General features: G+C 45.3%; 1 protein-coding gene across 4 annotated transcripts in view; it reads left to right on the top strand.

Annotated features, from left to right (window-relative positions):
• The window catches only part of fcsk (fucose kinase), a 497,568-nt gene that overhangs the window by 196,404 nt on the left and 288,818 nt on the right, over positions 1-12,346 (top strand). For 2 of the 4 annotated variants that reach the window (XM_072518607.1, XM_072518608.1), the window contains one exon: positions 11,242-11,393. The exons of the other annotated variants lie outside the window; for them this stretch is intronic. In XM_072518607.1, the coding sequence (XP_072374708.1) occupies positions 11,242-11,393 (152 nt within the window). The remainder of the gene's footprint in view (positions 1-11,241; positions 11,394-12,346) is intronic. 4 annotated transcript variants of the gene reach the window in all.

Raw genomic sequence — 12,346 nt, 5'->3', positions numbered from 1 at the left:
ATGCATTGTGATGTTAAGCAGTGGGACGCAAGCAGTTGTTTTCCACATGGCCCTGATTTCGCTCATGTCAACGGAGGGAGTCTGGAAGCTGTGCCCACTGACGGGAAGGGAAAATCGGGATCAGATCTGCCATCAAGCTCCTCTTCCAAACTTTCTGGTAGCTGACTGTAGAGAAGGAGGAGCCTAACAGTAGGTTCTCAGTTCCCCTCGAACATTGAAGACAAGAAGGAAAATTAGCAGAGGGCAGATAATAACAGCAGTATAATGTTCATATAAGTGTTTGTTCCAATGACATGGTTTTCAGGGGAGTCTGGTTGCAGACTCAATACATTGAGCAGATTGAAGTGTTTGTCAGTGCGTTACAGATCCCCCACTTTGGAGGATTAAAACAATTTTCCGTTACAAACAAAGTGGAATGAACAAAGAAACAAAAAATACAAACGCAATCCCGACAAAGCAAAACATAGGTTAATGTTTTGGATGAAGACTCGTTATCAACAGCAGAAGAATATAGGATCACAGCAAATTATCGGCATTGTTTTGTGGTGTTGTGTCCATTATCCCCACAAGATGAGTTTCCAGATTTCTGCAATAAATCTTTGGAGAGGCAGAAAGCTGGTGTTGTGTACACCCTAACCTCCTTCGTCACAAAGTTGGTTGGAAGTTCGGACGGCAAGCTATTCAGGACCACTCTTGTGCACCTCTTGCAATTGGACTTTAATCCACAACCTTCTGGCACAGAGGTGAGTATGTTACCTCTGAGCCAAGACCAACAGAGTCAAAGACAGGTAAATGTAACAAGGGCTGAAGGTCAGACTAGCATTTTCAAAACAGAATTTTGTGAATACAGTCAGATCCAACAAAGAACATAATAATTAGCAACGAGAGTAGGCTATTCGACCCCTCGATCCCACTCTGCAATTTGTGAAGACCATGGATTACCTGATTGTGGCCTCAACTTCACTTTGCTGCCTGTATTCCATAACCCTTGACTTCCTTGTTGATCACAAGTCAGCCTAACACTGTCTTAAATATATTCAATGACCCTTCTTCCACTGGGGTAGAGGATTCCACATAATTACGGCCTTCTGAGAGAAACAAATTCTCCTAATTTTGGTCTTAAATGCGAGGTCCCAAACTTTTAAACTATGCTGCCTAATCCCACACTCTCCCACAAGAGGAATGATCCTCTCAGCATCCACTCTGTCGAGTCCCCAAAGGCGCTTGTATGTTTCAATAATATCACCTCTCATTCTTCTAAACGCCAATGGATATGGCCCAATCTGCTTGAAAGGCTGAAGGAAAGTTGGAATGCAGGAGAATAGATTGGAGATACTTTGTTTAATCCTGGAACGTGACCCAGTGGTTTGTGGAGTGTTGTGTGTCATTATTCTGTAATATTGCGTGAAGACAAATTATGCTGATTGAACTGAGTGATCAAAATTATTGCCCTGTATGTTCACGCGCTGTGAAATAAATACTTAACAATTTGTGTCTGATCTCATCTTGCCAATCGTTTCTTAGTTCACCTTCCAAAGAAGCACACAGGGTAAAGAGCTCAAATATCCAGTTCAAACTGCAACATTTACTTTCAACCCCAGGTTAAACAATCTCGTGTAGTTAAATATTGAATATTATGTAAGTGATCGCCACTGTTTCTGAAATTTTAGAGTAGTGTTAGATATCACAACAGTGCAGTTTCTCTTTCTAACCTTGGGTTAGACACACCTTAGGTCTCTTCCCAGAATGCCATTTCCGCTGAACTGGCTGCAGAGACAGGCCGACATTATATATGCCTATTAATAATTTTTTTTAAAATTCCAATTCAGGGGCAATTTAGCGTGGCCAATCCATCTACCCTGCACATCTTTGGGTTGTGGGGGGTTAGATCCACGCACACATGGGGAGAATGTGCAAACTCCACACGGACAGTGACCGGGGCCCGGGATCAAACCCGGGTCCTCGGCATCATGAAGCAGCAGTGCGCCACTGACTGTGCCACTATGCCGCCCATATATGCCTAATAATATATTTGAGGACAGTTTGGAATGTACTGTATTCTGAAAATCATCGGTTGTTTTTGTTTTATTTTTAATTGATTGAACATCTTATGCATTTCTAGCTTGGCATGATAATTCATGAGGTTCTGAGCTCCCATTCCAACTATGATGAGAAAATATCAATCTGTCCTTGCCATATGCTACACTGCAGCATACCAACATTAAAGCTGAGCATCGGTGGGGAGGATTGTGAGAAAGGAAGTCACAACAGGGATATGGTATATTTTACTGTCGAGTCCAATTACGTGTTGGCAGTTGATGTGACTGATCGGGAGACTGATGTGTCAAGACACAGCCATCATATCCCATCAAAAACATTTGACAATCAGATGAAAATGCTTTTTTCTTTTGTGGAAAAAACACGAATGCCCAAAAGTATTCGTTTCCAAATTTTTGCAGATTGACATCCATGAAAATTAATAGCTTGCTCAGGAGATCACGTCCCATTATTAACTGGAGACTTATTAGGAAAGAAGGACTTGCATTTATATGTAACCTTTCACAACCTCAGAACATCCAAAGAGCTTCTGAGCCAGTAAGGTACTTTCGAAGTGTGTACTGTGGTAGTGTAGAAAGCATGGCAGCTAATTGCACACACCAGCTCCCACGGCCAGCACTATGATAATGAACAAATCATCTCTTTTGACTGGAGAACTCCCTTGGTGTTCTTCAAAATAATGTCATAGGGTCTTTAATGGGTGGCCTGGTAGCACAGTGGTTAGCATGCCTCTACGCGCCAGGGTCCCAGGTTCGATTCCCTGCTTTGGGTCACTGTCTGTCTGGAGTCTGCACATTCTCCCTGTGTCTGTGTGGGTTTCCTCCGGGTTCCTCCCACAAGTCCAGAAAGACGTGCTGTTAGATAATGTGAACATTCAGAATTCTCCCTCTGTGTACCCGAACAGCAGGCGACGGAATGTGGCGACTAGGGGCTTTTCACAGTAACTTCTTTGCAGCATTAATGTAAGCCTACTTTTGACCATAAAGAATATTATTATTCTTATTATTAATGCCCACATTGAGAAGGCAGATAGGCCTTAGATTAACAACCTATCTGAAAGAAGGTATCTCTGACAATTAACACTCCTTAAGGTCACCCAACCAAATTAATTTGGATTTGGTAGGCCAGTGTTCCGTGATCTGGATTCTATAATTTGTATTTTTGAATCTGTTTGCCATACACCAGTAACAGACTCATGACATGGTTTCCCGCCCTTATGAGTCTGCTGTGAAGCTACAAAGAACTCATGGATGTTGGGCATCCAAGTTAGATTGAAAGCAATTTTAGGAATGAAGTGTGGCGAGCTGCTGGGGTAGAATTATTATAAGTTGAAATACCGCCAAGGGTCAAGAGGTATGTCCAAAAGCCAGGATTGTTTCAGAAGATGTAAAATAAATTTACCATTCATGGTCCCAATCCATTTATTATCCAGTCATTGAGTTGTCCTTAGCGTAACGCAGTTTACAGCAATTGCTGTCGGAAACCACTTGCAAATTTCTCTCACATCTTTGCAATAAAGGTGAGTGAAAACCAGCCATAAAATAGTATGTATTATATTAAATGCATCATTATGCCTCTGTAAATGTCCCTGAAAACATTATAGCTGGTTTTCTGCTTCAAGTACCAGGATTCTGAGCTGTGGTTTCGGTTTCAATTCGTTGCCCTAAGCCTCAATTTCCTCTCGGCTGGCCCTTATATTTAAGCATGAAGAATGGCTGGGGTTCTAGGGCTGTGGACCCCTAAGCTGACAAAAAGCAGCAGGTAGAAAGCTTCTGGGCCCCACAACCCTTTTCTACAGCGATGAGCAAGAAGAGACCTACATGTGATGGTCCTTCAGTTTGTGGGCAGCACCCTTTTCTCTGCTAGAGGTTCTGAGCTGGTTCAGTACCGTACCAAGAATCAGACCCACCATCCATAGGCATACTTCCCTTCCAGCCCTAACCAAGTGATGGTCCAGAAATTTTGAGGTGGGAGGCATGGCAACCTCATTGCTCTGGGGAAGATGGTGGGGGAGAAAGGTGTCACAATGCGGAGGTGGTGGGGTGGGGTGGGGGTGGGGGGAGGGGGGTGGCAGGGGTATGCTGCACTAGTAAGTTATGAAGGAAAACATAAAGCTTGCTTATCACAACATTTCTGTTAAAACAACAAAGAACAAAACAAAGAACAATACAGCGCAGGAACAAGCCCTTTGGCACTCCAGGCCTGCGCCGATCACGTGTCCTATCTGGACCAACTGCCTGTAACCTTCATACCCTGCCTGTTCATGTGCTTATCCAGGTAGGTCTTAAAGGTCGATAATGTATCTGCCTCAACCACCTCACTTGGCAGTGCTTTCGAGGCCACCACCCTCCGCACATTTCCACTGAACCTTTTCCCCCCTCACCTTGAACTTGTGCCCCCTTGTAATTGTCATTTCCACCCTGGAAAAAGCCTTCCAACTGTTCACCCGATCTATACCTCTAATAATTTTATAAACTTCCATCAGGTCGCCCCTCAGCCTCCGTCTCTCTGGGGAGAACAATCCCAGTTTATTCAATCTCTCGTCATAGCCAGTACCCTCCATACCAGGCAACATCCTCTTAAACCTTTTCTGTACTCTCTCCAAAGCCTCAAAGAAAAGAAAATAAGGAATAAGAAGGGTGCAGTCCTTCTGGTAGTGTGGTAACCAGCCTCCACGTCCTTCTGGTAGTGTGGTTACCAGAATTGGACACTATCTGATATTTCTAAAGTTAACTCAGTTTTAGGATGGTTGAAACTATAGAAATTCAGAAATATGGAAAATAAACTCCATGATCATTTTTTGCATACAGACAGACTTATGGTTTCACAGAATCATAGAATTTACAGTGTTGAAGGAGGCCTTTCGGCCATCGAGTCAACCTACCCAAGTCCACATCTCCACCCTAACTTGTAACCCAGCAACCCCACCTCACATTTAGATACTATGGGACAATTTAGCGTGACCAATCCACCTAACCCGCACATCTTTGGATTGAGGGAGGAAACCGGAGCACCTGTAGGAAACACACGCAGGCACAGGGAGAACTTGCAGACTCATACAGACAGTGATCCAAGCCAGGAATCGAATCCGGGTCCCTGATGCTGTGAAACAACAGTGCTAACCACTGCGCTACCGTGCCGCCCCAGGAACAAGAGTAGGTCTTTGGACTCCCTGAGCGTGTTCCACCATTCAGTAACATGGCTGATCTGATTGTGGCCTGAACTCCACATTCTACCTACTGCCGATAACCTTTGACTCTCTTATCAGTCAAGAATCTATCTACTTCAGCCTGAAAAATATAAATTGACGCCACCTCCACCACTCTCTCAGGAAGAGCGGGTTCCAAAGATGCATAACCCTTTAGAGAAAACATTTTCTTCTCATCTGTCTTAAATGGGAGTCCCTTTATTTCTAAACTGTGTCCCCTATTTCTAATCTCTTCACAGGGGGAAATATAATTTCAGCATCCACTCTTTCAACTTCCTCAAGATCTTGGGTGCAATCAAACGGCACGTTCCGCCTGAAAAGCGGCGCAACGTGGCCAATAGAAGCCGCGAGACCCTGCTCCCGAGGTCTGCCTGACTCGCAAAATCTAAGGCGATCTTGCAAGATGTTGCGATGTGAATCCCGCCCATTGTGGGCAGGATCACCTTTTGGCAAATCTGCATATTAGAACAAGACAGCTAGTCTCACTTTGAAATGCTTTTTCCGGAGGTACCCGAGGGAGGTACCGGAGAGGGCGGGATCCTCCCATAGTGAGTTGGGGTTGAGGGTCGCTTCGGACCTCCAGAGATCGGGATGCCATTTAAAAATTGGCACCTGATCTCTCTCTACACTGAGGAGTTCCGGAGGGCAGAGCTCCTCAATGCAGAAAACGAGACTATGTGCGGCCTCGGCCGAGCATTTCCCATTGAGGTCCCTAATCTAATCCGAGTGACGTTAGATAGCGTTGTTTCTTGGCGCTGCGAACACCGGGAAATACGCGGCTTAACACGCTCGCTATGCGACTTTGTATCCATTTAGTTAAATCGCGCCCTAATGTTTCGATGAGACCACCTCTCAGTCTGCTAAACCCCAATGGATACAGGCCCAATCTATCCAACTTTTCTTTATAAGATAACTCCAAGATAACCACCCCCCCCCCCCCCCCACCTCATCCTAGGCATCAGTTTAGTGAACTTCCTCTGAACTGCTTCTAATGCGTTTATACCCTTATAAAAGGAGACTGAAACTGTGCACAATACCCTAGATATGCTCTGATTGCAAAACATCCCTTATCAAATGCCTTGTGGAAATCGAAGTTCAGCACGTCCACAGGCTCCCCCTTATCCATAGTGCTTGTTATTGCCTCAAAGAGAGAGTGTGGGGGAAGAGTAAGAGTGTGATGGGGGTGGGGGGTGGCAGAGAGTGTAGGGTGTGAGGGAAGAGAGTGTGTTGGGGGTGAGGGAAGGAGAGATTGCGGGGGGTGGAGGAGGAGAGAGTGCGAGGGGTGGAGGAGGAGAGAGTGCGAGGGGTGGGGGAGGGGAGAGTGGGAGGAGAGAGTGCGGAGGGTGGGGGCGGAGAGAGTACGGAGGGTGGGGGAGGAGAGTGTGCGGAAGGTGGGGGAGGAGAGAGTGCTGGGGGTGGAGGAGGAAAGTGGGGGGTGGAGAAAGTGGATGTGTGGGGGAGGAGAAAGTGGATGTGTGGGGCAGGAGAAAGTGGATGTGTGGGGGAGGAGAAAGTGGATGTGTGGGGGAGGAGAAAGTGGGGGGTGTGGGGAGGAGGGAGGGAGGGTGGAAAGAGTGTGGGGAGTGGGGGTGGAAAGACTGGGGAGTGGAGAAAGAGCGAGTGTGGTTGAGACAGAGTGTGGGAGTGGGAGAAAGAAAGCCTGTATACACGAGGGGTAGGGTGAAGAGAGCTCGCATGAGCAAAGGAGTTGTGGAGAAAGAGATTGGGCACGAGCGAAGGGGTAGGTTGGAGAGATCGTGCACGAGCGAAGGGGTTGGGTGGAGAGATCGTGCGCGAGCGAAGGGGTTGGGTGGAGAGAGCGTGCACGAGCGAAGGGGTTGGGTGGTGAGAGCGTGCACGAGCGAAGGGGTTTGGGGTTGGCGGGAAAGAGTTGAGGGGGAGAAGCCTGGTTCAAGTCTGGATCATATAATCTGCACTGCAATTCGGTATAATCCTGGGGGAATGCTGGAATGGTTGTTTACAGGAGAAATTAGTTCAATGTCTAGTCTGACATATAGGGTAGGTGCAAAAGAAAATTCTCATGGCCCTGTGTGAGATATTTTAGCCAACATTCGTTCCACTACCATTCGGCCAACACCACAAAAATTTGATTAGCTGGACTGTTTTCGGCCCAGCTTTACTTATAAAGATCATGATACACAGCTAAACATTCTAATAAACCTATTACTTGGAAAGTGTGGATGGACTGATTTCCCAGTCTCGAAAGGCCATGAAATGTTTGACACTCGAGTATTTTTCACTCCTGATCAGACAACCAAACTCTAATATTGCCTAGAATTGTTTCAAGAATTCAGTCTCGTAACACAGACTTTTTAATTTCTTTCATGGGATACGAAAGTCATTGGCAAGGCCAGGATTTATAGCCCATCCTAATTGCCGTTAAGACGATGGTTGGCAAACCACCTTCTTGAACCACTGCAGTCCATCTGGTGTTAGGTACACCCACAGTACTGTGAAGGAGTTCCAGGATTGTGGCTCAGTGACAATGAAGGATCAGTGACATTGTTCAAAGTTTGAATGTTGGTCGCTTGGAGAGGAATGCACAAGTACTTGTGTTCCCATTTGCTTTCCTTGCCTTTCTAGATGGTAGATGTTGAGTGTTTGGAAGGTGTTGTTGAAAGAACCTTGGTGAGTAATTGCAGCGCATCTTGTAGATGGTACACACTGCTTCCATAATGCTTCAGTGGTGGAGGGGGTGCATGTTTAAGGTGGTAGATGGAATATCAATGAAGCAGGCTGCTTTGCCCTGGATTGTGTTGATTGAACCTGCACTGTGCAGGCAAGTGAAATGAATGAAATGAAATGAAAATCACTTATTGTCACAAGTAGGCTTCAAATGAAGTTACTGTGAAAAGCCCCTAGTCACCACATTCCGGCGCCTGTTCGGGGAGGCTGTAATGGGAATTGAACCGTGCTGCTGGCCTGCCTGGGTCTGCTTTCAAAGCCAGCGATTTAGCCCTGTGCTAAACAGGGGAGTATTCCATCATACCCGTGGCTTGCAGTTGGTGGACAGGCTTGGGGAGTCAGGAGGTGAGGAGATGCTGAAGAGATTCTTTCTCTTCCAGTTTGACTGAGTTACGGTTCCACATCCTTTACCTTTGCCTTGCATTTGCAGCTTAAACCACTTCGTTCGAATCAGTTTCCATTATATGCTGCACTGGAATGTCAGCTCAGTTTTCGCATTGAGGTCTCTGGAGTGAAACATGAACTCATGGCCTTCTGAATCAGAGGCAAGAGTGCTCCAACTGAACTACTTGATTGTAATGTGCATTCCTTCTAGTTTGAAAAATCAGCTTACTGACAGGAAAGAATTCAATATGTAACTATTGAATATATATGTAATAAATATGCAAGAATTTAATATGACGGCACGGTAGCACAATGGTTAGCACTGTGGCTTCACAGCTCCAGGGTCCCAGGTTCAATTCCCGGCTTGGGTCACTATCTGTGCGGAGTCTGCATGTTCTCCCCGTGTCTGCGTGGATTTCCTCCGGGTGCTCCGGTTTCCACCACAGTGCAAAGATGTGCAGATTGGATGGATTGGCCATGTTTAATTGCCCTTAGTGTCCAAAAAGGTTAGGAGGAGTTGCGGCGATAGGGTGGAAGTGTGGGCTTAAGTGGGGTAGTCTTTCCAAGGGTTGGTGCAGACTCGATGGGCCAAATGGCCTCCTTCTGCACTATAAATTCTATGTTCTATGTTAAAAGAAAATCCATCATGGACAAAGTTACTGCATTTTTGTCACCAATTGGTATTTATTCCTATAATTATACTCTTTAATAAGCTATTGGTACCAACACTAATAATAATCTTTATTGTCACAAGTAGGCTTACATTAACACTGCAATTAGGTTACTGTGAAAAGCCCATTCCACCCACATTCCGGCACCTGGTCAGGTACACTGAGGGAGAATCAGAATGGCCAATTCACCTAACAGCACGTCTTTTGGGACTTGCGGAAGGAAACCGGAGCACCCGGAGGAAAGCCATGCAGACACGGGGAGAACGTGCAGACTCCGCACAGACAGTGATCCAAGCCGGGAATCGAACCTGGGGCCCTGGCGCTGTGAAGTAACAGTGCGAACCAATTGGCTACCGTGCCACCCTAATATATGTTAAAGATCTATTATTTCAAAGCTGTTTATTTCCAGTATACTGCTTGGTTACTTTGTTTTGCAGGAGATTTTCATTCAAATTTTAAAAAATGAATTCTTGTAATGCGAGCATTGTTAACGAGACAGTAATTACTCTCCATCTCTAGTTTCCCTTGCGAAGCAATTATTTTTGAATCGCTGCAATCAGTGTGGTGAAGATAGTTCTGGTGCACTATTTGGTTAGAAGAACCAAGATCTTGACCCAGTGATGAAGAGTGAAGGCAATAAATGTCCAACATAGGGTTAATGTGTGACTTGGAGGAGAACGTGGAGGCGGTGCTGTTCCCAGGAACTTGCTACCCTTATCATTCAAGAGCTCATGGGTTTAGAAAATGCTGTCAAAGCAGTCTTACTACAATGCACCTAGCAGATGGTACACACTGCAGCCAAGCTGGTGGAGAAGGTGCATGGGATTGGGGGAAGTGTATTGAGATGGATAGAAAACTGGTTGGCAGAAAGGAAACAAAGAGTATGAATTAACGGGTCCTTTTCAAATTGACAGGCAGTAACCAGTGGGGTGCCACAGGGATCGGTGCTGGGACCCCAGCTATTCACAAAATATATTAATGATTTGGATGAGAGAACAAAATGTAACATATCAAAGTTTGCAGATGATACCAAGTTAGGTGGGAGGGTGAACTGTGACGAGGATGCCGAGATCCGTCAGCATGATCTGCACAGGTTGGGTGAGTGGGCAAATCAATGGCAGTATAATTTGGAATAATCTGAGGTTATTCACTTTGGAAGCAAAAACAAGAAGGCAGATTACTACCTGAATGGCTGTAAATTGGGAGAGGGGAGTGTGCAGTGGGACCTGGGTGTCTGTGCACAAGTTTCTGAAGGTAAGCATGCAGGTGCAGCAGGTGGTAAAGAAGGCAAATGGTATGTTGGTTTTCATTGCGAGAGGGTTGAGTACAGGGGCAGGGATGTATTTTTGCCATTATACAGGGCCTTGGTGAGGCCACACCTAGAATATTGTGTGCAGTATTGGGCTCCTTTTCTGAGGAAGAATGTTCTTGCTCTCGAGGGTGTGCAGCGAAGGTTTACCAGGCTGATTCCGGGGGTGACGGGACTGACGTATGAGGAGAGATTGACTAGGTTAGGATTGTTTTCACTGGAGTTCAGATGAAGAGGAGGGGACTCTCATAGAGATCTCATAGGACTAGATAGGGTGGCTGCAGGGAGTATGTTCCCGATGGTGGGTGTGTCCAGAACCAGGGTCACTGTCTGAGGATTTGCAGTAGACCATTTAGGAGAGAGATGAGGAGACATTTCTTCAGCCAAAGAGTGATGAACCTGTGGAATTCATTACCACAGGTGGTTGTTGAGGCTAAGACATTGAATACATTCAAGAAGTGGCTAGATATGGCACTTGAGGCGAATGTGGTCAAGGGTTATGGGGAGAAAGCATGATCATGACGAATGGTGGAGCAGGCTCAAAGGGCCAAATGGCCTCCTCCTGCTCCTATCTTCTATGTTTCTATGATGTGCCAATCGAGCAGACCATTCTGTCCTGAATAATGTCGAGCTCCTTGAGTGTTGCAGCTGCATTCACACATGGAAATGGAGAATATTTCGTCACACTAATAACTTCTGCCTTCTAGGTGGTGATCAGGCTTTGAGTAGTTGGATATGAGTCACTCAATGAGAATTCACAAACGATGATAGGGAAAAATTCAGTGAATGAAAGCCAATACTCTTAACACCAGATAAAGAATGTTTTTGTTACTATCATTTGTTACTATCATTGGCTTTTCCAATCCAATATTCTCACTTGATAATCATCTATTATTTTTCTCCAGAACTTGAGATCCGCCAACACAAAGGATCCATTGCCCCTGGCGTAGTCCTACTCACCGTTGAGGATCCAGAAATTCGTGTTGGTAGTGGTGGTGCCACCCTCAATGCATTGCTGGTAGCTGCAGAACACCTCAGTGCCAAGGCTGGATATACGGTACACACAGTTGCTTTTGTGGTGATGGCAGGTTGTAGCTTATGGAATCACAGAACCTTACAACACCATTTGTACCAGTTTTTTGAAAAAGCTATCCAATTAGTCTGACTCCTCCTATTCTTTCCTCATAAGCCTGGCAATTTTTCCCTTAAAATATATGTCCAATTCCCTTTTAAAAGTTATTATTGAATCTGTGTCCACCACACTTTCAGCACTGCATTCTAGATCAGGAAAAACATTTCTGCTCATCCCCCATCTGCTTCTTTTGCCAATTATCCTACATCAGTGTCCTCTGATTACCAACCCTCCTCCGAGTGGAAAAACCTTCTCTTATTTGCTCTTTCAAAGTCCCTTTATAATTTTGACCACTGTGATTAAACTGTTAGTTTCCCCAGTGGCCCAGTGTTTAAAGCATTGAACAATGTGGTGTTCAGCTGCGTAAACCGGAACCCAGTCTCAACTCCTGGTCTGTTGTATGGGGCTGGTTTAGCTCAGTGGGCTAGACAGCTGGTTTGTAATGCAGAACAAGGCCAGTAGCGCGAGTTCAATTCCTGTATCGGCTGAGAATTCTGAATTCTCCGTCTTGTGTACCCGAACAGGCGCCGCTGGAATGTGGCGACTAGGCGCTTTTCACATAACTTCATTGCAGTGTTAATGTAAGCCTACTTGTGACAAGAAAAATATTATTTGTTTATTTATTTATTTATGTGAGCTGATCTTGGCCAGAGTAGAGTGTCATTTACGATACTATGGTTGGCCACAGTACTTTTGGAATAGTGAAAGGATAAATTGAGAAAGAAAAAGAAGACTTGCATTTTTACAGAACGTTTCAAGACTTCAAAATGTCCCAAAGCACTTTATAACTAATGAAGTACTTCCCATTGTAATGTAGGAAACAAAGCAGCCTGACTTGAACCTGCCCCCACCTCCCCAGAAGAAAAATTGTGTGTGAT

This window comes from Scyliorhinus torazame, chromosome 10, assembly GCF_047496885.1.
Source record: "Scyliorhinus torazame isolate Kashiwa2021f chromosome 10, sScyTor2.1, whole genome shotgun sequence".
In the NCBI taxonomy this organism is placed as follows: domain Eukaryota; kingdom Metazoa; phylum Chordata; class Chondrichthyes; order Carcharhiniformes; family Scyliorhinidae; genus Scyliorhinus; species Scyliorhinus torazame.
Note: the sequence above shows the minus strand (reverse complement) of the source record. Positions and strands in the feature narration are given on the sequence as shown.